At 35.3% G+C, this 25,819-nt stretch overlaps 1 protein-coding gene across 7 annotated transcripts in view; it reads left to right on the top strand.

The window, feature by feature from the left end:
- The window catches only part of CSMD3 (CUB and Sushi multiple domains 3), a 1,408,207-nt gene that overhangs the window by 516,918 nt on the left and 865,470 nt on the right, over positions 1 to 25,819 (top strand). For all 7 annotated transcript variants that reach the window (XM_037802758.1, XM_037802757.1, XM_037802756.1 and 4 more), the window contains exon 6: positions 3,885 to 3,997. In XM_037802758.1, the coding sequence (XP_037658686.1) occupies positions 3,885 to 3,997 (113 nt within the window). The remainder of the gene's footprint in view (positions 1 to 3,884; positions 3,998 to 25,819) is intronic.

Genomic DNA, 25,819 nt, shown 5'->3' with positions numbered 1-25,819 from the left:
GAATCTCTAATTTTCTGTCTTTTATAAGAGTTGGGAAATTTTCAGTGAATATGTCTTCTATTACTCTTTCTGCCCCTTTTCCCCTCTCTTCTCCTTCTGGGATACCCATAACACGTATATTTGTGCGTTTCATGTTGTCATTCAGCTCCCTAAGACCCTGCTCATATTTTTCCATTTTTTTCACCATCTGTTCTTTTGTGTGTATGAATTCGAATGACCTGTCTTCCAGTTCACTGATCCTTTCTTCTGCCTGTTCAAATCTACTGTTGTGTGCCTCCATTGTGTTTTTCATCTCCTCCATTGTGGCCTTCATTCCCATGAGTTCGGCCATTTGTTTTTTTAAGTTTATGAATTCTTGTTTATAGTCAGCCAGTGTCTTCTTAATATCCTTCAGCTCTTTTGCTATATCTTCCTTCATTTCATCAAATTTATTTAGCATTAGTTGCCTCCACTCCTGTGTCTCAGCTGAGCTATTAGGTTGTTCCTTTGGCTGGTCCATGTTTTCGTGTTTCCTGGTATGGCTTGTTATCTTATGTTGTCTAGGCATCTGATTTTCTTGATTAGTTTATTTTGGAGCTTGTTTTCTGTCTTTTACCTAGTGGTTTTCTTGTTGGTTGGCTTTGTTCTCTGGCCTCTGTTATTCAGTTCAAATTATTCTAGACCTCTAGTTTAGGTTCTATTTAGTTGATCAGAATTTTTCCCCTCTTGTTTTTTCTGTTTCTTGCTCTGCCTCTACGTAACCCTTTTGTGAGTGGGTCTCCTCAGATATGGTCGACCCTAGTCAGATTTTCCCAGTCTAGTGAGTCCCAGGTCTCTTTGGGAGGGTATGGAGTTTTCCTGAGAATGAGACCCTCCTATGAGGCCTTTAGAATTGGTGCTTTTCCTCTCCTGTCCAGCAGGTGGCACTGCCCAGCCCGCAGCTCCCCCATCAGTGTAAGGAGGTGTGGAGACTTTAGTTCTCCTGGTGACTCTGATCCTGTCAGGGGCATGGCTGACTGAAGCCGGAGTCTGAATTCCAGCCCCTGGGGTCTGAATTCCTAGAAGGAGGACTGCCAGTTGAGCTGGACCTCCCTCCACTCTCCCAATCCTCAGAACTCCAGTTGTCTCTCAGGGGCACTATTCCCTTCTCCCCTCTCCTCTTTGGGGCCTCTCCAGGTAGATTCCTTGGTCAGCCTGAGTTGCCAATTAAAGACAGGGGTGGAGGCCTTCAGTAGTGAATACGGAATTCAAAGACACTGTGGGTACTCTGTCTCCCCCAAGCCCAGCCTAGTCCCTCAACCCGGGCTTTCCGATAGAAAATAACCCATATATTACTTTTAGATTTAAAAAAAAAAAAAAAAAAAAAATAGGAAAGAAATCAAGAAAAAGAAAAAAGGGGGAAAAAAAAGAGTCTTTTTTAAAAGTCTTTCCCCAGCCTGGAAGTTTTGTCAGTGTCAGAACAGAGCATTTAAAGATATGCTTTGGGCTATTGTCTGATAATTACTCTCCAAGGGCTTCAGTTCCACCCCTGAGGGGGCTATTGAAATGCAAAAAGATAAGGAATCAGTGAGAAGCCAGAAGGGACAAAATGTAGGGGAAAAAAAAATGGCTTTTTTGGAGTCTGGGAATGGGTGCCCGCTTTTACGTGCCCCCACTTCTCAGAGCCCAGCCCTTCTTTAGCACCCCAGCTCCCAAAGTTAGTTAATTAATTTGTTAATTAATTCTGCAGTTGAGGCTGGGTTGAGCCTCCCTTCTTGCCCTTAGCAGATTGCTGTTTTTTGGTCCCCCCCACCCCCCTTTCAGGGAGCCGGCAGCAAGACAGTCTGTGAGGTCTGGGTGGGGAGGGGCGTCAGACCCCTGATCCAGGGAACTTACAATGTTCGCTGTGATCTCAGCTTTTCCTCAAATTCCAAACTTGTGTCCAATGTGTGACTGGTTACTGGAGACCCCGAAAACACTGTTTCATATAGTTCTTGGGTAATTGCCAGCTGCTCTAGGGGAGAGACGAAATTCTGCTCCTCACCACTCCGCCATCTTGCCCCGCCTCTCTCAAACCCAAATATTTTTGTCACAGAATTTCTATTTGAAGCAAACCAATCAACCAATAAATAAAAGTAAGAATAACCTCTGTATTTTATGAAAGTTATGAAATGAATTTTTAAATCTCAAGTCTTAAAATTATAAAGGTATATTACATATTTTTGATTACTAAATTCAGATAGGAGAAAAATCAGCCTACTGGACCAATAAACAGTCACCCCTATGAAGAAGGGAAGTAGGGCACAATAAGGGAAAACTAAAGAAGATACATTCCAAACCAGAAAGAGAAATGTAAGGGATAGAACCCTTATTTATGTTAGAATCCAAGAAAATTGGAATACACAGTAACTATACCAAACCAATTCTATACACTTGTAGGCACAATGATATGATAAAGATGAAATTAGACTGTAACCGGCAGGCAGGGTCTCCACCAAAAGTGGTGGCTAACTACCAAATATTCTGTGAAAGGTGGGTCTGGGAAGGGGAGTGTTAGGTAGAGGCTCCTTGCAGCACTGTGTATAAAAACCTCACCACTGATTACATGTACAATGACGTATATGCCAATCCTTACCTTACTGATCCCCTAGCATGACTTACTGCCAAACATTGAGAGGTGTTCGAACCACCACCATTGCTGCCACACACACTAATAAATCAGCCTTCCATTTTGCCTTCTACCTCAGGAAAATGTAAGCTTTGTGGATTGGTAAAGATATGTCACAAACTGGTTATTGGGAATCCTAGTCTAAAACTCTCCTTTACTATGTAATGGTCATGTTTTTGATAATCTTCTACCTTGCCCTTATAGAATAAAATGATATAATTCTCTTGGATGATAACCTTTTGGATTTCTGAATGAGCCATATGCCTACTCAATTTCTGAATAATTCAGAAAATAATTGTTAATTGATTGCTTTGTTCAACTATTTCTTCTTTTGACAAAAATAATGAGATATAAATCAATATGTAATCTCTTCATATATTATTTGATAAAATAAAAATAATTTAATTTGGATAAGAATAAGTTATTATAAGACTCTAAATAAATGCATTTTGATGAATAAAAATTTGATTCAAAATCAGAGATTTGAATAGATAGATATTTGGAGAAACTAAGTGTTTTGCTTGAAATTTTCAAGAGTTACTTCACCTATTAATCATGACCAATATCTCATGCAAGGCTTCAAAATTTTGTTATAAGTGCCTTGCTTTAGGGAGATTAGTGGCTAAATATATGGAGAATAATTAAATCTGTTTTCTACCTATTCATTGAAACAAGTCTCTGATGCATTATACATAAGTATACATTTTAATGGAAGTTAATTAAGAAAATATATAATAGTATGAAGTTACATAAAATTAGTGCTTGATGTATGAAATGAAATTTTGAAATTTTCCATCCAACTGAAATGTTAAAATTAAGGTAGGTGAATAGCAAGGAGTATACAAAAATAACTGTACAATCTCAGTCTGTCACAGATATTTGGAAATAAGGATATCCATTGCTTTTAAGTCTTCCTATTTTTTAACTATACTGTGTCGCTGCCTACATGGAGAACACAATAGCCAGAATCATAAGCTTAATATCCTTGATATTTATTATTATCAATGAAATAAAGGTTTTACTTTTGATTTTATTCATATATGCAACCTGATTGGAGCAGTGTGTGTTTGGAATTGCACTATTCTCTGAATGTCTTTTCTATGCATAAAATAGTTATTTATTTGTGCTTAAACACTTAAAAATGCAAAGTCATGAATATTAGATACATGTAGACATTTCTTTTTAGTCCCAATTCAATGAAAATGTTTACTACTGAAAAGCTTTAATTTTTTTTTTTTTGTTGCCTTTCATAATTCAGGTTATCTGGAATGAATATACCACCACCAATTATCAGCAACAAAAATTGGCTCAGACTGCATTTTGTTACAGACAGCAATCACCGATACCGTGGATTTAGTGCTCCGTATCAAGGTATATTTATTGAATACCTCTGCCTCTTTTGATGTGTAAATGATTTTGGAATACACAACTGCAATTGTGATAGAAGAAAAGTATCTTTAGAATTTATAAATGATCATTTGAATAGGCAAAAATGATAATTCTCTTGCTGAGGCAATAACATGATTATAACTAAATTACAGTGTAAAAGTTAGTTGATTTTTATAGCACATTGTTCCGAATAAAGAATATTATGACTTAATGGTAATACGTAGGAGATATAATATTTTACCTTAACCAAGTGCTTCACCGATTGGACATACTACCTAAAGCTGTACCACACACAAATCACTGCAGAAAACCTGCAGTTGTAACTTTCTCTTCATCAGTTGAAATCCATTTTCATATACACTGTTTGCTATTGCTAGTTTGATTAACCTTATTAGGATCATTATCTATTGTTTTTATAACAGGTATAATTTTGGATAAGTAGGATGCAACATTTGATGCATTAACTTGGAAAACTCTTTGTAACAAGAATATTATGAAGAAAGAATACTAGAGAAAATCTAGCTTCTACAATATTCAGTTTTATTATGTGGGTTTGGTGTACTTTATCCTTAGAATCTTTATGTAAATAATTCATTCCATTCTTAACAGTGTATCAGTTACCGCTGAGGGAAAAGTGAATTTGCTACAGTTACATTTTTCCATTTATCTGTTTTTTTCTAATGCTTTCATTTTTAGTAGTCTTTAGTTTTAAGCACTTTGCAAATTTAATATGGTGACTTTAGACAGCTTATCTTTAGTACCTAAAATGGTATTAGACCAATAAAATGTTAGTCCAATAAACTATGTTGTTTCTTGGAATACAGTTTTTAGCAGTTAATTTAGAGCCAAGAACTTCTCTACAGATGTCCTAGAAGAGATTTCTCCCAGTATATGAACATATTTATAATTTAACATTTATTAGTACATCAGGCATAACTATAACAAAAATTCTTAGGTTAGTAACTTAAAAAGTAAAGATTATAGACAAAATCACTGAGAAAAACCTATAATAATATCTACTGTTGAGCTTTAATACTAATGGAAACATAAATGCAAATCTGCTTTTATAGTAGGTAAGTTATTAACATTTCTCATAGTAGAAAATATCCCTTAAAAAAACTATATTTTCAATTATTTTAATACAAATATTCATAGAACAAGGTATTTAAATCAGCTGTCCAGGACATAGTAATTTGAATCTAACCTAATTTAACCAGTATTACTTTTAAATTTGCAATATTTTTGTCCAGTTTCTACTTTCAATTTCTACCACATTTATGTGCTTCAGAAATCAGAGGACTTTTTTATTGAAAAGAAATGATTATTGTGGGGCCTTTTCATTTCTAAGTTGATCCCCTTTCCTTATGGAGTTTTCCAACTAGATGATTTTATGGCTCTTATTCCCCGCTGCAAAGTGTTAAGGCAGATGACACGGCAGAAATTCAAAATACTATTCTCTTTAACTCATGTGGTGATCTTTTTTACTGGATTCATGGAATCTTTCAGTTGGATGATTCCTACTCTTTATCTGGATAGAAATAAAGTAAGATTTATTTGTACTTAAATGTATAACTTGGAGGGAAAAATAGATCGCCTGTCTCAAAAGTTAATTGATACTTCATTTGTTTTATGCAGTATGGTTTCATGGAAATGGTGTCTTCAGATAGGGTGGGGCACATTGTGATATAATGGCACAAAACTGCCAGTAGATTTGTATATTTAATTATTATTTTCAATATTATACTAGTTGGTCTAAAATTGTCTTTTGTAGTATTTCCAAGATTCAATTTTATTTGCCAGCACTGCCTATTTGGTTTCAGTGTTGAAAAATGGCAATGAATTCACTATAGTAAAACAGAAAGGAAGTGTTTTATGGGATACAACTTATTTATCTTTCCAGCAGGTAAAAGTAGCTGAAAAGAGGATAATTGTTGGTGTGATATATGTCTACGCAATACAGAGGCAGTAAGCAGAGTAAGATTTTATGATAAAATCAAGGGAAAGTTTTATTATATTAAATATGCTTTGAATGGTACCCTTTTAAAAACTTTCCTAATTCAGACGTGATTTTTCTCATGATTTTCCTTCCACATAATATTTTACTTTGACAATAAAAATTCAACTAGAGAAGTAATTCTTAAAACTATAATAAAATAAAGAAATTTTGATTAAAAAAAAACTCTAGTAAGCTAATTTATGGCTGTAAAGAGCATAATTCTTACTGGCTTAAATACATGGCCTAGCCTGAAATGGTAATTACACTTTTTACATTATTCTGTACTGCCATTTCATTTCAGTGGTATCTAAATTAAAACCAGTAGAAGATGGAAAGTGTGGTGGAATATGCTATGTAAAGTCATACTTCAAGACCCCATGTAGCTCAGGTTCTTAATAACTCAAATACTGATTGAATACTTAGTAATTATTCTTGATTTCTCTATTTTTCTGAATTTATATTTTAATGGAGCTCTAGGTTTCCAAAACTGGTTATTTTCCTCATAACATTTCTATTTAATCTGTGTTCTTTATAAAATACCATGAAAATTGATTGTATTCTGCTAAAGGGTTAGCTGAATGCTGTTAGCTGTTTCTTCTAGTTTGCTCCATAATTGATGGAGAAAGCACATAAACACTCCCTGGTATACTTTTTCAAATAGAGTCACTTTTTAGATATGTTGTAGGCTAGCTGCCTTTTTTTTTTTTAATATTATAATTTTAAAAAGATTTAAATAGAGGTCGAGGATAACAAGCTAATAAATATAGTTCTGTTCCCCATTCAAAATTAAATAAAATCCCTTTGATATATAGAATGCTATTCCCTCTCTCTGTTCCAACACAGAATATATCCACTCTTACCTAAAATAAACAAAAGCATATATTTTTTAATCTGAGTTTATTTGTATTGGGAATCTCTTATTTTAAAACTACATTATTTCTTCTTTGCTTTTTAAATTTTTGCTTCTTTAATTTTTAACTTCCCCTCCAAAGGAAAATCATTTCAGTATTATTTTACTATATTTGTCTTTGCTTTTTAATATTGTTCTTACATTCAAGTTCCATTAAACCTCTTCTAATGGGAACTTGAATTTTGCTACTTCTCATACAAATATGATTATAACTTTTCTTTAACTATGGTATTTGGAAGTCCTCTTAAATATTTTTAAAAACTTCCATATTACTGTTGCTTGATCACTATTACAAACCTAAAACCTATTTCACTTCTACCTTCATTAATACCCTACCATGTTTTCTTAATTTCTAAATTGGTAGAGAATATTCAGATGGCATTCAGTTTTCCAATACTGAAAATTTTATCTCTAGAAGAGGTTTATTAAAAAGTATTATATTTTCATCCATAAGGCTCAATTATTCAAGTATGAAATATTATGATATTTTTTCATTTTAAATTATTTAATATCCTATACTTTTTATGTGCAATCATAGATACTGTAGCTTTAGTTGTTCATCCAATTGTCTTTGGCATACAAGTTTAGGAATTGCAGTGTTTAATCAATTCCAAATAACTAAATATATAAGTATTTCCATATTGTGGATTGAGGCTTCTAAATACCTATAACTTCTATCACACTTTGATTTCTCCCTTATTTTCTTACATAATTGTGTTGTATCTAATTCTTATACAGATAAATATTCTATAGACACTTTCAGTATAACAAGGAATTATCAATAGTAACACTATTTTAAATTTATGAAAGCCAGTATTGTACACAGGTTTTCAAATAGGTTATCATCACTTTGGATCAAATGGGAATATATGTATATATATATATATTAATAAGAGGAACATATTTAATGGGCAGAACTTCAGAACTTTCAAGCTGTATTGAAAAACATACTGCCAAAAACCTCAGATATACAGAGGCCCTTCACATTTTACCTGAACATAATTAAGTGAAAAACAAATAATTTTGGAACACATTTACTTCATTTTTTAATATTTGGAATATGTCTTGATGTGGATGTATGTGTACAAAGTTACTGACCAAAGATTATCAGGCAGCATAGTATATTGGGGAAGAATAGGATTTGGGATAGGAAGATGAAGGTTGAATCATGCAGTTACTGATTGCTGTCTGAATTCTTTGAACCTTAGTTTCCTCGTTGGGAATAGTGGCACAATAAACAGACACATCATTGTTAGGAGAGTCGAAAGGTATTGTGATTCTTAGGGTAAAAGCCAGATGTGCACTAAAATGATGGTGCTTCAGTGGAAAGAGATAATCAAGCATGTGGATTGGGTGATAAAGCAAACATTCTAACCCTGAGAAACAAATAATTTAAAAATTTGATCAAACATAAAATTTGAATTTGTACCACTTAGTAGCCAGAGTTAAAAAGAAAATGCAAGATTTTATATTTCTCATTATCACAAACGAGGATGTGCATATTTCTCAAGGTGGGGGCGGGGATACATTTCCTTGGAACCCAATTTTGAAACAGGATTTTTAAAAAAGGAAACCAGGAAATAATCCTCTCTATAACAGCTTTTAAAAAAATCATAAATTTAGCCAAGCCTTAAAAATAGGACACAACATCAAAGCAAAATTCTGCAAGGTTGATGGACACCTGATTAATGTCTAATCTTTGCTTTCACTAATCCATGTTTTTATAATCTTCCTGTGTTTAGACATGAGTTTTTCTTGTTGTACTTTCATATATTCATTGTTAAAAAAGACAGGAAGTCATATAGCCCACCGTTCTAAATCCTGAAACCCTTCCTCTAATTTAATAACTCTCAATGTGAGTCATATTCATGATTCAAAGGTGGTAGTGGGACATAAGACAAAACCAAAACATGTGGTTCATTACCAAATCAAATCATTATACTCATGTTCAACAACATATCCATTGACAATTTTAGTTTAATTTACCATCATGAGAATATTGGACATGGATTGATAGGTTTCCTTTCTGGTAAAGAGTGGGCAATTTACAGAGCTTTCCCAGCAGAGGTCAACATGTATTTGAGAATACAATTTTTTTCATATTAATATAGGTATTATTTAAATTTTAGTGATTACATTCAATGGGCAAAATAATAAGCAACATATGTGAATACTTATCTCAATATTATCCTCTTTTGCATGGATGGGTGAATTGGATTATTTAAAACTTATTAAGTAGTTAGCTATTTTCACTTACTGAATTTTGAGATAATAGAAATTTGAGTTCCATTGGTGTATAGCGCTTTAAGAATCATTTCTTATCTTGTACCTTGTTTTCTTTCCATTTTATTTTATTACTATCACAGTATTTCAATTTTCCTTCAATCCTAAATAGTTAATTTTATCTGGAACTTTAAAAAAAAATTTTGCAGTGCAGGCAAAAAAAGAAAATTTCTTTACTTCTTGCTTTATGAGCCTGCCAGATCCCTGAGATTCATCCTCTTAATTAATACAATGTCTATTTATGCAGCAGAATTAATCAAAAAAGGTTTATAATGATAGTCAAGGTCTGTTTGTTTAAATAAACAGATTAAAGAAAAAGCATTAAAAATTAGTAGTAGTCCATCTGTAGTTAAACTGTCAGTCATGTAATAGTCATGTCAATATGAAATTTAAGACCTAAAATCATACATATTATCTGATAATGAATTATAATTATATTCTGCCATAATTATTTTAATTTTTTCATTCATATTTTACAAAGTACATGAATTTAAAATTCTAAGTCAATAAAGAATGTTAGAAATTTTCTGATTGTTAACAGTAAGTTTTATTTATAGCAATATCAAAAATGAAATTTTTCCTGTATTTTTAATAAATACTATCCTTTGAAAGAATTCCAATCCTTAAAATTTTTTGCCAATCTTACTACATATCTCCCATCCCATAACTCTGTTTCATAAATTGTGGATGTATTTGACAGAAAACTGGCCAATAATCTTACAATTTCAAATCTACCTGAAATAGAAATTCCTTTGAGAAACACAACCGAGTAAACTGAGCAAAGAACTGTACATCAGAAACACAATGCTAGTGATTCAATGTTGCTTAGCTCTAGTTAAATATAACAATTTCTAGTAAAATAATTTCTCTTCCTAAACATTTTAGTATTTATGAATTTAAAAAATTAAGCCATGTGTCTGAATTTAGAGTTGGAATTCAGTTTTTATCTTTTTCTGGCTGTTTTATAGTGCTAATTATACTAGTTATGAGTTAAGGATAGGTATTAACACTGAAACTACCTAGAATTATTGGTGAACATCATTTAAGAGAAAGGGAGAGTTTTGAAAATACTAAATTCAGACTTCTGATAAAGAGGGTTGCTTAAATCCAGATAGTAATGAGTTTTTGAACAAAGTATTAGGAAAAAGAATGTAAGAACTTAATAAATAGCTATAGCATTTATTATGTTGAAGAATGTGTGGAAATGATGTTCATTATTTTCTAGGATATTGACTCAATCTTCACAATTGATAGTAGAATGACTCTCTCTGACTAATAGTCAAAAGGAAAATATCACTTTCTTTTTTTTTTTCAAAATATTTAGGCTTGCTTTTTTGCTGGAGTTTTATTTCGTAAATTTTATATATAAAATTAAATTTTATAAAATAAAATTTCTTAATTTTATATATAAATGTATATAACTTGTTTTATATGCATTAAAAAGTAAAAGGCAAGTTATATTAATCTCATGATACAATCTCATGAAATTTGTGAAAATCCAGTAGGAAATTAGTAAAATTTCTTCAAATGTACCAACTGCTATGACTATGAGATAATCTATTAAATATAAATTGTAATAGGGATATTTTCTAAAATGTTTAGTAGGTTCAGAATTTACAACTCTACAATTATAATGCAAAAAACTTTTTATAGCTTTCTGTCTCATACAGTTCTGCTTGTAGTAGAATAAATTTGAAACTTGCCAATGTTTTCTAGACAGAAGTCTCTTTTGTGTTAAATCAGCTTTCTTTTGTGTTAACTTAGTTCAAACCACCTCCCCCTTCTCTTTTTTAAGAAAGCCTCTAGAAATATGGGATTACCAATGAGTCCTAACTTTGATGGGATGCCACCAAATAGTCCATAAATAAAACATTGTTGTCCCATATGAATATTAGCTTGTTTCAGTGGAGATGTCATTTCTTTGGTAAATGAAAATCCTGGAAGCATCCATTTCTGGTGTGAGCAAGGCAATTTGTAATCTGCCCTCTTAGCATGGTCAATATTCACCTTGCTGACTCTATACCATGCCAACTTTTACTAGGTCTTCCATCCACTCCTTAGCTAACCTCTTCTTTAAACCACATGTTCTGCTATAAGTTCTTTTTTTCCCTTATCATGGTAAGGGCTCTGGCCTTCTTTTAAATAACTTGCACCTAACCTATCCCTCAGTAAATTATAAATTGTCAACTAGGTGGACAAATGTTTCTCTAGTGCTCTGCTGAAAATGGGCATTCTTTAGGGGACTTACATTTTCCATACGGCGATGATGTAAGATTTCAGAAGAATTTCATCTGGAAATTGGAGTTTCACAAATCTGTATAGGTGATTGTACCATCCCTCATTGCCGCCATCCTCCATTAAGGATTTTACACAAAGTAGCACCTCAGATCTTGTTTCTATGAGGTGATGAGAGAGCTATATTTGTCATATCTTGAGTTCTCACTAATCATGACTTTTTGTAAAGCTCTATTAACTCTCAAGACTAATATATGGATATGTTAAAAATGTAATTTTCAGTTCCAGTTATGCAAGAACTCTCCCAAAGCAATGGGACTGAAGGGACTCAAAGAAAGGGGAAAGTCCATATTGTTGAGATTAATAATAATAAGAAATGTATATATTTAAGATTTTCAAACTAGCTCAGTTATTATCATGTGTAAAATTGATCACCTTAAGGAAACGTGCACATTGTCTTTCCTGCATAAGCCTAATATATATTCTGTATTGATTTCATAGCTTTCAAGATACATTTGCAGCTGTGGTTTGAATCATATCAGTCTGCAATATATACTATCTAATTTATTCAAATTAGCTTTTAATTAACACATCTCCATTCAAGCAATGTGGCCTCTATCAAGTATTTTAAATTATTGTAACATCATGAATTCATGAGCAACAGTTTTTCAGTCCCTAATTTGTATTAATTTCTTTATTTCAAAGTATATCTGGCAGATTTTAAAAAGCAATTGTTTTATCAGAGTATCTCATGGTGACTCAGTGTTCTTCAATTGTATGTGAATATATCCAGCAGAGTTTCACTCCTATTAAGAAGAGGTCTTCAACACTCGCATTTATTTAGTGAGGGCAATGTTATTACATCACCTTAAGGATGAGCACATCACAAAAGATCATTAAGATGGTGTTAAACAAAATAAAATGCTTAATAAATTGTGTTGAGATTATAAATACATTTAAAAAGTAATTTTGTTTTTAGCAGTGATTTAATAATTACATAAAATGATATCCTTCAAAGCCTTCAGTCAGGCACAGTAGGCATAAGTAAACCAGCACAACTGTATATGATTGAAAATGGGGTCTGAGGCAATAAGCCATGTGGACCTTACATATTGTTTTTATATTTATTTTATATGCAGTTTTACCGTATTTTAAAATGGCTTCATGAAATAAAAATCCTTAGGTTTTTAAAATCAAATTCACAAATATCCAGGAAATACCTAAAAGCAGTTTAGGCAGAGTTTATTCAAATGGTGAAGATATTATTTAACTTAGAGTTTTCCCTAAGTTTGGAGTGGTGTGTTAGGGGTTGGGGCCTAGGAGTCAATTCTGTGGTCAAAAATCCTTTCAAAACACTGTGTTAAACAAATTTAAAATGCATTCTCTTATTTATGCAAATAAGCCCTTTTTTGTGTGAATTTTGGAGCTGCTCTTTCTTAGAACATGTTATTGGAAGTGATGCTATAAAGTATGACAGAAGAGATTGGCTATTTTCCTGCCAATATATTTGTCATTGCCTACGCTGATTTTTTTTTTCAATTATTTAGTTAACTAAAGCTATAAATGAGCCAGGGAAATTGCTGATTTGCTTAATGACAGTAAAATGATTTCGAGATTATGGTACATTTAGTTATTTGTTTTTACCCATCCATCTACCAGTTCAACAAAAATTTTACTGAGGACATACTATGCTACCCTCTATAAATGTGGAGACTGATATTGCACAATCCCTGACTTCAGAATTTCCCGCCTAATATATATAGAAAGATGAGTGAATAGTGAATTAAAAGGAAAAATCATTGAACTTTATAATTAAGAAACTATGAGCTCACTTGGGAAGTGAAGGAGAATGTGTGGTCCAGGAAAGTGTCCAGAACTCGTGATACCTGACCTGAATCTTGACGGCCGCAGAGCAGTTTTAGGTGAGAACAGAGATGTGATATTTGTGTGGAATAAAACTATGCTAATCCACTACAGCAGATCAGTAAAATATTGAAATAGTGCTGGTTGGTAAATAGTGCTGCCACTAACCCCAAAGTACCAGCCCTGCCTTCCTGACTCCCAGATTGCCACATCTCTTTCAGGACTCCCTGGATTGTCTCATGGTACAACAGTTGGTTAATACCTGGCACAGCAGGGCTCCTTCTGGATCCTTCTGTGACCAGCATCCACAATTCAGTCTCTGGTCCCTATCAGCTCTTATTAAATATTCTCAGTATCACCCCAGACCTTCTATATTATGCCAAATTCAATATGAATGGCAAGAAGCAAAAAACTTTACTACTGTTGAATGGCTTTAAAAAGATGAATTTTTTACTTAAAAGAATAACACATAAATCAGTGTAACTAAAAGATGTAGGCACTAAAAATATTTAGCTACTATATGAAGGATAGAAAACAGATTCCGAATTGTTTTATGACTTCCTGGTTTAATAATTGGCAACTCCCTAATGACAGTGACTGTGTCTTTTTATCTGTACATCCTCATTGACTACCACATTATAGATTCTCAATAAATGTTAAAATTGTGATTGAATGCTATACATTCAAATGTGTGCCACAACTTACCAAATATTTGCATACACATTATTTTCATAGAACCCTTGCAATATCCCACTGATTGTATTGTTTCTGTATTTTACCAAACAAAAACCAAAGGCTCTGGGACAAATTATGCAGGTGTATCCTGTGCAAGGATACTTCACCTAGTTGGCAAGAAGGAGCTGATAAAAATCCTGTGCGTCTCTTGCTAAGCCCTGTGCCTGATATCGTAGTCACCCAGAGAAAGGGGCTTATTCTTCTAATTTTCTCAGATGCCCTATTTGAGTGAACAGCAGCCTGGAAAAAAAAAGTGTTGGATCAGGTCCAAGGTCACTTTAGAAAATAGCAGAACCAGGTTTTAACCCTTAAAATTGTCTGCTTATAAGACCAGTGATAATTCCACTACCAAATCCAGCCTTAGTTACTTTCATATTTGCAAAATTTCAGAATGGATTGTTTTGTTTTGTTTTCAGAAAAAAAAGCTAAAATTCATTGAGAATCAAATTTGGTGAATAAAATAAGTGAAAATAATGGAAAAACACTGCCCTTAATTAAAAGTGACGTGTTCATAAAATAACAACATTAGTCATTAAATTAACTTATATATGCTTTGAATAGTGTCTGGCAGAGAGTAACCATTATATAATTGTTAGTTGTTATTATTATTTGCATCATCATCATCATCATCATTTTCCTTAACTATTAGCTAAAAATGTCTTGGAAAGCAATTTCGAAGCATATTGGGAGTAATGGCAGCATTTTTGAAATAAGAATATCCCAACCTTTATGGCAATTATTTAGGGGCTAATATGTATTTGGTTACATGATAAACATGTCTGAAAAAAACACAAAAATATCTGATACATTTCATTGTAGGTTTAAACACAGTAGATATTACAATGAAAGTTATTCCCAGAAAATAATTTTTTATATAGTGAACTTTTTTAACTTTATTTATTGTAAAATTAAAATAAAAAAGAACAAAAAAACCCCACAACATTTCAAACAAAACAAAGCAAAGAATTAAGAAAAACAAATAACCTAAAATAACTACAATGAAGCTAATTTTTTTAAATGCAGTAGCTTTATAGTGAACTTTTAACAAAGTGTCCTACTAATTAAGCATGTGAGATATTAGCAGAGTATCCTTCTTGCTTCTATATTAGTTTCAAGTGAAGCAAATAATAATATTTTCTACCACTATAAGCTTTTATTAGTTTGGGTAATATTGACTGTTTTGGAAAATCCAAGAGGAATCTGTTGTTATAAAACAGCTTGAGGTAAAAGAAATCTAAGATCCTTTTAAGGAAAGATAATTATTTCATAATAAATAGTGTATTTTGTTGGAAAAGGTCAAATTAAAACATTATAATATTTACCTAAGAAGAAAATAACTGTGTTGTGTGGGGTTGTATCTTCCCTTTCTATAGAAAATATAATAGTTAGTTAGCTTTGACAATTAACATAAGTCTCCAGATTTTCTGGTCATGCAATTCTGCCAGAATTCCAAGTGAATATTTATTTTTCTAATTCCTCAATGTAAGAAAATCCAATATACTCTTTTCTGGAACATATGGTTAAAAAGAAAATGGCAGTAGAAGCTAAGGCTAGAAATGTAGAGAGAGGCAAAGACTCCCAGGAATAAATTTTCCTTCACGCAGGAACTGTTTTGGAAAGGGCATTGATCTAAAAGTTGGCAAATCTGGGTAGAGATTCTACTATGTGAACATGAATGGATCACTTAATTTTTTTAGCACATTGAGGCCATTAGATAGTATAACATTAGGGTTCCTTCCAGATTCAACATTCTTTAAATTACTTAATCTACTGTTCCTGTCTTAAATTGCTGGGGCTGCCATAACAAAGTACCACAGATGATGTGGCTTAAAGCAACAATAATTTATTGTCTCACAGTTATGGAGCCTAATGTCTGAAAGGTGTAGGTGTTAGCTTCCTCTGAGGTCTGTAGGGTTCTGGCAGTGTCTTGTGTCATATCAATCTCTGCCTCCATCATGTGGCCGCCTTCTCTCTTCTGTCGGTGTCCAATTTCCTCCACTTAAAACGACACCTGCCATATTGAATTAGGGCTCACCCTAATCCATTTTGGCTTCATTGTAATTAATAACATCTTCAAGGATGCTATTTCCAAATAGGATCACTTTCATGGAACCAGGAGTTAGGGTTTGAGTATATCTTTTAGGGGAACATAATTAAACCCTTAACAGTTTCCAATTCCAGTAACTCAGAAAAATTGCTCTCATGATTACTCAGCTTGGAAGTGGTTTGAAGTTACCCCAGTGGTTATTCCTATACAGGTCCTCAGCATTCTTATCTTCTACTTAACTTTCACCTGATCTTCCTATATCCCTCAATACAGCACTAGTTCCTACAGTAATAATAATAGTAACAGCAATGTGAGCCATATATATAATTTAAAATTTTCTAGAAGCCACAAAAAAAATGTAAAAAGAAGCAGGTGAAATTATTTTTAGTTGTATATTATATTTAACCAATATAACTAAAATATTAGCGTTTCTATATATAACCAATGTAAAAATCATTAATGATATATTTTATGTTCTATTTCTCCTATGGTCTTGAAAATCTGGTGTGTGTACACTTATAGCACATTTCCTGTTGAACATTTACTTATAATTAAAAACTATTTAAATTTTATTAGCAGTTTTGCTTTACTTTGACATCACTTTAATTCTTGCCAGTTGTAACACATTACAAATGTAATTTGTACAAATGTAACACATTACTAATGTAATACTTAACAAAGTTCATCAGAGTGTAGTAAGAGAAGTGTTGCATTTTCCTGTCTTGTTCACTAAAATACAACAATATTTTTTATGATGCAACAGTTAAAGAGTAGTTTACCATGACAATGACATTGTGTTTAATGGGAAAATGTTTACACTGATTGTTTCTAAATTTAAATTAAAAATACTTAATGTTAAACAAAATTAAAAACTCAGGTCCTTTGTTGCACTATCCACATTTTAAGTGCTCAAAAGCCCTAAGCAACTTGTGGCTCCTATACTGGATTGTGCTACCTCAGCAGAGAAGGTGAGCAGCCCTCTTATGCCAGCTAGGCTAGTGCAAACCAATTATTAGAAAGTAGGAAATTTGTTCAGAAAACCCAAGCAATACATTGGAAAAAAATGATGTTTTTTTCATTGTTCTTTGGCTTTTTGTTATTATTGTCCACTCATTCTTTATGACTTATTGTATATGATCATTGTACTCTAAAGGCTGCCTTATTTCAAAATTTAAACCTTGATTAATTTTTAGATTACTGTCTCCTTTTTTAAATGAATGTGTTAAACAAGGACATTGACAAAATTCTGACTTTCTTCTTTTGATATTATAAAACATATTAATTTATTTGTAAACCAATTTTTTTAGTACACTTTAACTCATGCTCACTCTATTAGGCAAATAACACAGATAAACCTAAGAAATAGGATGAATGTTTCTGATCCTTTTATATATGAGATTACATGAGAGAACTGATAGTATGCTCTATCTAGCATAGGCCTTACTTCAGACATTCCATTATGTTTCCTTTTCCCCATAAGGATATCCACCCTTTGATTCAGAAAGTGTGGCAACTGTATGCAAAAAGAAAAATGTCACAAATAAAATATTAGGTTTTAGGAAAAAACCTCAGCTATCTAGGTTTTTTTGTTTTTTGTTTTTTTTCTAGTTTGATATACTAATAAATTCTAATAAGTAATTTCAGTTTTATAGATGAAAGATACCCACAACCTGCTCCTACCTAGGATGAAACTCAGTTAGGTCCTATGGACACATTAAACTAGAAATACAGCTTCAAATGAACTTGATTCCTATATGGCCCTAACTTAAATTACATAGTCCATATGTTATGTCAATATAGCATATTTATGTCCTAAGGTGACTTCATTCAATTATATATTTATTTTCAATAAAATCCTGGGGCATCCAAATCATGATATGTAACCAAAGTTATTTGTTAACTATGTAATGCAGCAGTTGTAGACATAACAGGAAGAAATTGATTTTTCCCTACTTCCTGGTTTACGTATGTTCCAACCCAGATTCACCCCGATACCAAAGAACATGCCTGGCACAGAGTTACCCATGAGTTTAGTTAGGAACTTACAAAACAGGAGATGATTCTTCCCAGCAGCAGGTCATGAAAGTGAAGTCAGTGTTCTGTGCGGAGAGAAGAGGAGTGCCAAGGGGGGTGGGCTTATAATGGTTCATGACAATGGAGTTTCAACAGGGTCTCATGAGATTTGGTTATAAACAGTGATTAGGGGAGTTAATGTCTTTCCTAGTCATGTAGGTGGCTGCAGGCAGCTCATAATGGAGGCGGGGTGGGCCCCAGGCCCTGGGTCCCCACAGTCCACCCCCATGTAGCAGACTACATTGACCATAGGACAGGCATTGCAGGATAAGAGACAACAGAACACTAGGAGTCCCCCCACACAGAGATAACAACCCCACAAAGATGCTGCTGACAATTCATTAAATCTGTAACTTTCAGTCTTATTTTCCAGTTCTGCCAGGCCAGTAGGGTGTTCCACACAGTCCAATTTGCAGGGGTTACAGTCCAAGCAAAAAGAAAGATGTTTATGGGGAACAATATGGAGTAATTCCTGCTGATCTAACAATATATAAGCTTAGTTTCCATTAGTGGACAGAAGAGTTCCTGGGGAAGGGGTGCTATGAAGAGGTTTTAGATCTGGAGTTAAATCTATGGTTAGCTTAGGCATAATAAATGACCACAAAGTCACACATACAGTTCCTTGAGGTATGGGGGGGGGTCCCAGGTTGGTTATATGTACAACTTTTGGCATTTTGTGTATAAACTGTGGTTTAATGCTTAAATCTTAGGTGACCCCAATACCCCATGGGCTTAGAATTCCCAACAAGCACAAGCTGCATTGGCCAGGACCATGGCCAATCAGCTTATTTTCTCTAATTTCTAATGCTTGTGGTACAGGCAGAGCAAATTATTTTCATTACCTCATTGTGGTTGTAATGTTGCTGGTCCCTTTACATGAATTTGCAGCTCTTGCATGGGTCCTGCAGTTACCAATTCAATAGGAGAGGGAGCAGCTGCTCAGGGTTATGGATTTAGGCTGGTGAGGGCTGGATATAACCAATGGGCCCACTGCTGCTGGGGTTGTTTGTCATCTTTTAGCTGCTCTTTCAAAAATCCATTCATTCTTTTAATTAACCCTACTGCTGTGGGGTTATATGGCAAATGAAATGTCCATAAGATGTCACATTCAGTAGCTCAGGCTTGGGTTAATTGTCCGGTAAAGGATGTCACTGTCTATATGTGTGGAGATCCCAAAGAAAGCACTTAATTTCTCTAGGCTATGTATTCTAGCCCTCTGTTTAGCTTTTCCTGCTGGGAAGGCCTGAAACAGCCCAGTAGCCATGTCTGTGGCTGTAAAGGCATATTTTGCACCCTCGGTAAAGGGAAGGGGTCCAGTGTAGTATTTTGTCTACTTGCCATCTGGCAACTGGGATCTGCTCATGGCTGATGTGACTGAGTTGGTGAGGAAACTTTCTTGGTCATCATGGTGAGCAGGAGGGGCAGGCGTATACAATGTCTTTCAGCTGTTGCCTCATGATGGGTAACTGGATTGCTGCACTAGTCTCCACAGAGTCTGGTATCCTCAGTGTCCTGTTTTTCTATGTAGCCGTTCAGCAGTCTCATGCGATGTTGACTCCAGGCTATGAACTTTTGCTGAAGTATCTCCTTCAATATTTCCAGGTAAAGAGTCAGTTTTATGGGCAGAAACGTGAGACACAATTAACTTGTACTTGTGGCAGGCAGCCTAGATGTCTTCCCACATTTCTTTCCCCCATAAGGGGTGGCCAACAGTGGTCCCTTACTCTTGCTGCCACAGGGCCATCCACATTGTTAAGCCCTGGTACACTGCCCAGTTGTTAATACAAATAGTTAGTGCATCTCCTGGTTCATGAACAATGACCATCCATACCACCCTTAATTCAGCCCATTGGCTGCTTTGTATAGTCCGAGTTACCTACCATATAGCATTTGTACTAGGTTGAATGGCCATTGCTGTCCATGTGGTGGGTTGACCATCTGTGGATCCATTTGTATACTAGGCAGACTTAGGTATACTGTCACATCCATCATTGGTGGGCACAGGAACAGTCACCTCGGAAGGATCAGCAGGGAGGGGCAAATGTTGTTCTTCTACATAAAAAACTGGTCCTAAAATAGTGTGCGTCTCTGCACTTAAAGGGCTATTGTTGAAAATGCTGTGTTGTAGCAGATAAGCTTTCCATTTCATTAATGTGCTCAATTGTACACTGCCAGAGTGAGGCTTAATGAAGTGTGCCATATCCACCCCTGTATGGGGATGGCTGTTCTTAATTTTGCAGGGCATTTCTGAGTTAGTCCTTTAACTTGCAGTAAAGCATTATAGGCAGCATGCAGCTGTTTTCCTAAGGGACTATACCACAGTTCTGCTCTCTTCCAGAGCTGAGACTGAAAGCCAGTGGGAACTTGCTTTGCCTGTTGCCTTTGCCATAAGCCCTACCCAAAGCCAGTGTCAGTACTGAACACATCTAATTCACAAGGCACATCTAGGTCCACCCTGAGCCTGTACAATAGCCCATTTGTTTTTTCCCAAAAGCAGCCTTCTGTGGAACACCCCATTTCCATGTTTTTTCTTTCCTAACTAGGACATACAAAGGTTTTAGAATCTGTGTCAAATGGGGTATAAACAGTCTCCAATAATCTAACAAACTAAGAAAGCCATGAGCTGTTTAGGAGTATGTGGATGGGGTAATTTTTCACTTTATCAACAACAGCAGAGGGAATAGTTTTAGTGGCAGTTTCCAGTTCTGCAAGAGAGTTACTTGTCAACATAACATCATCAATATAATGAAAGAGACTGACCTCTGCTGGAGGTTTCCACATTTTAAAATCTTGAGCTACTGGAGAGAACCTAAGATGGCGGCTAGGAAAGACAGAGCAAAAAAATACCTCTGTGAAAAATACTAGATAAAAGCCAGAAAGTGACCCAGAACACCAGTTCCAGTGATGACCAGCAGGACAAGGTCTGCTAAATCCATAGGGACCATGCACTTGATGAAACCAGGAGTCTGCATTCTGAAATGAGTGAGTAAGCTTGCTGAATATCTGGCAGCCATGCTGTGGTGTGGGGAAACTGTGGGTTGGTGTTTGGAGGCAGACGAGTTCTTTTTTAAAAAACCCAAAAAGCGACTGCAAATACAGCAGCGAGAGCTGCACAGTGAAGTGCGGCAGGAATGGGCTGTACGGATGCCTCAATATCTGGCATGGAAGATAGCGTTTCGCACACCTGCTGCTAATTGTCTTAGAGCAAGCAAGGCAGAGGGGAGCCAAAAGGGGAAAATAACTACACCTCTTGCAGCTATCTTCCTGGTGGGCTGGGAACGCTTCTGCCTGGCGCTGGCGCCACAGCCCAGAGATATTCTGAAAAACCCAGTGTGACAGGAACTGTTTCCAACAACACACGCACACACAATATCAGGCATGGACAATAGCTTCTCACTATTGTCCCGGAGCTGGGAAGGCAGAGCTGTGTGAAAAGGGGGAAATTAACACACCCCATTCAGCTATCCTTACAACAGGCTGGGAATGCACCTACACAGCCTAGCGGCCCAGAACTTCCCTTGAGGGACAGCGCACACTTGTGACGTAGCACAACCTTCCCTCAGCAGAGGCCCTAGAAGGGCACTGCTTGGAAGAGGGACCCACTCAGAAATCTCAGGGACCATATGCCGATACCAAGGACTTGTGGATCAGCAGCAGAGACAATCTGTGGCAAGACTGAAATGAAGGGTTAGACTCTTGCAACAGCCCTAAGTCTCCAGGAATACCTGGGAGGTTTGATTATTAAAGCTGCCTTCCTCCCTAACTGCTCAGACACACGCCACACATTCACGGTGGACAGCACCAGCAGCACACCCAAACTTGGTGCACCAATTGCACCCCACAAGAATCAGACCCCCACACACCACAAAGACAGAGTTAGGGAGAACGGACTTGAGGGGAGTAGGTGACTCGTAGATGCCATCTGCTGGTTAGTTAGAGAAAGTGTACGCCACCAAATTGTATATCTGACAAATCAGAGATTTGTCTTTGAATAATCCTACATATCCTAAAAGAACCCTATCAAGTAAAGCAAATGCCAAGATGCCAAAAACAACAGAAAATTTTAAAGCATATGAAAAAAACAGACGATATGGATAACCCAAACCCAAACACCCAAATCAAAAGATCAAAGGAGACACAGTACTTGGAGCAATTAATCAAAGAACTAAAGACAAGCAATGAGAGTATGGCACAGGATATAAAGGACATGAAGAAGACCCTAGAAGAGCATAAGGAAGAAATTGCAAGAGTAAATAAAAAAATAGATGATCTTATGAAAATAAAAGAAACTGTTGACCAAAGTAAAAAGATTCTGGATACTCATAGTACAAGACTAGAGGAAGCTGAACAATGAATCAGTGACCTCGAGGACCACACAATAGAAAATGAAAGAACAAAGGAAAGAATGGGGAAAAAAATCGAAAGAATAGAAATGGACCTCAGGGATATGACAGATAAAGTAAAACATCTGAATATAAGACTCACTGGTGTCCCAGAAGGGAAAGAGAAGGGTAAAGGTCTAGAAAGAGTATTCAAAGAAATTGTTGGGGAAAACTTCCCAAACCTTCTCCACAATATAAATACACAAAGCATAAATGCCCAGCGAACTCCAAATAGGATAAATCCAAATAAACCCACTCCAAGACATATTCTGATCAGACTGTCAAATACTGAGGAGAATGAGCAAGTTCTGAAAGTAGCAAGAGAAAAGCAATTCACCACATACAAAGGAAACAACATAAGACTAAGTAGTGATTACTCAATGGCCACCATGGAGGTGAGAAGGCAGTGGCATGACATATTTAAAATTCAGAGAGAGAAAAATTTCCAACCAAGAATACTTTATCCAGCAAAGCTCTCCTTCAAATTTGAGGGAGAGCTTAAATTTTTCACAAACAAATGCTAAGAGATTTTGCTAATAAAAGACCTGCCCTACTTGAGATACTAAAGGGAGTCCTACCAACAGAGAAACAAAGAAAGGAGAGAGAGATATAGAGAAAGTTTCAGTACTAAAGAGATTCAATATTGGTTCATTAAAGGACAGTAAGAGAAAGAGGGAAAAAATATATCTGACAAACATAAACGAAAGGATAGGATAGCTGATTCAAGAAATGCCTTCATGGTAATAACGTTGAATGTAAATGGATTAAACTCCCCAATTAAAAGATATGTTTTGGCAGAATGGATCAAAAAATATGAGCCATCAATATGTTGCATGCAAGAGACTCATCTGACACGGGGATGCAAAGAAATTGAAAGTGAAAGGATGGAAAAAATGTTTCATACAAGCTACAGCCAAAAGAAAGCAGGAGTAGCAATATTAATATCAGATAAAATAGATTTTAAATGCAAGGATGTTATGAGAGACAAAGAAGGCCACTGCATACTAATAAAAGGGACAATTCAACAAGAAGAAATAACAATCATGAATGTTTATGTACCCAATCATGGTGTCACAAAATACATGAGACAAACACTGGCAAAACTAATGGAAGCAATGGATGTTTCCACAATAATTGTGGGAGACTTCAACACATCAGTCTCTCTTATAGATAGATCAACCAGACAGAAGACCAATAAAGAAATTGAAAACCTAAACAATCTGATAAATGAATTTGATTTAACAGACATATATAGAGCATTACATCCCAAATCACCAGGATACACATTCTTCTCTAGTGATCATGGAACTTTCTCCAGAATAGACCATGTGCTGAGACATAAAATAAGCTTCAATAATTTTTTTTAAAAAATTGAAATTATTCAAAGCACGTGACCACAATGGAATACAATTAGAAGTCAATAAGCATCAGAGACTTAGAAAATTCACAAACACCTGGAGTTTAAACAACACACTCCTAAAATAAATGGTTTATGATGTAAAATGTAGGGGAACTAGTGATAGAGAACAATTAATGAAGGGGGAAAGATAACCCAATTAGAGCAGATAAGCTATTGTGGGTAAATTTAACGTTTTGGGAATGCTCAGGAGTGACTATGGTTTGTTAATTTCTGATGGGTATGGTAGGAACGAGTTTACAGAAATGTTGCTATATTAGGTTATTTTCTTGGGGTAGAGTAGGAACATATTGAAGTAAAGTAGTTATTTTAGATTAGTTGTCTTTTTCTTACTTTCTTGTTATGTTTTGTCTGAAATGTTTTTTATTGTATATCTTTTTAAAAAAATTTTTTTTGATATAGTGAATTTAAAGAAAAAAATTAATAAAAAAAAAAGAAAAAATATGCAGAATGCAGGGGTGTTGGGCTTCCCCACCTCAATGGTTGCTGATGTGCTCACAGACATAGGGGACTGGTGATTTGATGGGCTGAGCCCTCTACCACAGGACTTGCCCTTGGGAAGACTGTTGCTGCAAAGGAGAGACTAGGCCTCCCTATAATTGTGCCTAAGAGCCTCCTCCTGTATGCCTCTTTGTTGCTCAGATATGGCCCTCTCTCTCTAGCTAAGCCAACTTGGCAGGTGAAATCTCTGCCCTCTGCCCTACGTGGGATCTGACACCCAGGGGACTGAATCTCCCTGGCAATGTGGAATATGACTCCTGGGGAGGAATCTAGACCTGACATCATGGGATGGAGAACATCTTGACCAAAATGGGGATGTGAAAGGAAATGAAATAAGCTTCAGTGGCAGAGAGATTCCTAAAGGAGCCAAGAAGTCACTCTGGTGGGCCCTCTTATGCACAATGTAGACAACCCTTTTTAGGTTTTAAGGAATTAGAATAGCTAGCAGTAAATACCTGAAACTATCAAACTACAACCCAGAACCCACGAATCTTTAGAAGATTGTATAAAAATGTGGTATATGAGGGGTGACAGTGTGATTGGGAAAGCCATATGGACCACATTCCCCTTTGTCTAGTTTATGGATGGAGGAGTAGAAAAATGGGGCGGGGGGCCTGGGGGAAAGGGAAAGAAGAAAAAAAAGGAAGGCACCACACCCAGTGTTCTTTTTTACTTTGGTGGTTCTTTTTCACTTTGGTTTTTATTCTTATTGTTTTTGTGTGTGGTAATGAAAATGTCAAAAATTAATTTTGGTGGTGAATGCACAACTATATAATGGTACTGTAAACAATTGAATGTATGCTTTGTTTTGTATGACTGCATGGTATGTGAATATATCTCAATAAAAATGAATTAAAAAAAAAAATCTTGAGCTAACAAACCATAGCAAATAGTGGAACCATGAAGATATCCTTGTGGTAGCATGGCAGATGTCCACCATTCCCTCCACCCCATGTGAAGGTGAATGCAGGCCGGCTGGAGGGATTTAAGAAATACTAGAAAAGGCATTAGCAAAATCTAGCACAAAATGAATCTGGCCCAATTGAACGCTTATGTCCTGCAACAAAGTAGCTACGTTTGGTACAGCTGCCAACAAAGGAGAATTTACTTTGTTAAGTTCTTTATAATTAATAGTCATACACCAGGCACCCCCACGCACCATCAGGCTTTTTCACTGGCCAGACTAGACTATTAAATGGCCTGTGAGTGGAGATTATAGTGCCCATTCTTTCCAATTCTTTAATGGTGCCAGTGATTTTTTGATGTCCCTCTGTTAACTTATTTTGACACCCTGCCACCATGTGTCTGGGGAAGGGTACCGTTGCTGATGACCACTTAGCATGTCCTCTTTGGATGGTTTTG

The sequence above is a fragment of the Choloepus didactylus genome, chromosome 14 (genome assembly GCF_015220235.1).
Source record: "Choloepus didactylus isolate mChoDid1 chromosome 14, mChoDid1.pri, whole genome shotgun sequence".
Lineage (NCBI taxonomy): Eukaryota > Metazoa > Chordata > Mammalia > Pilosa > Megalonychidae > Choloepus > Choloepus didactylus.
This window is presented reverse-complemented; position numbering and strand designations above follow the sequence as displayed.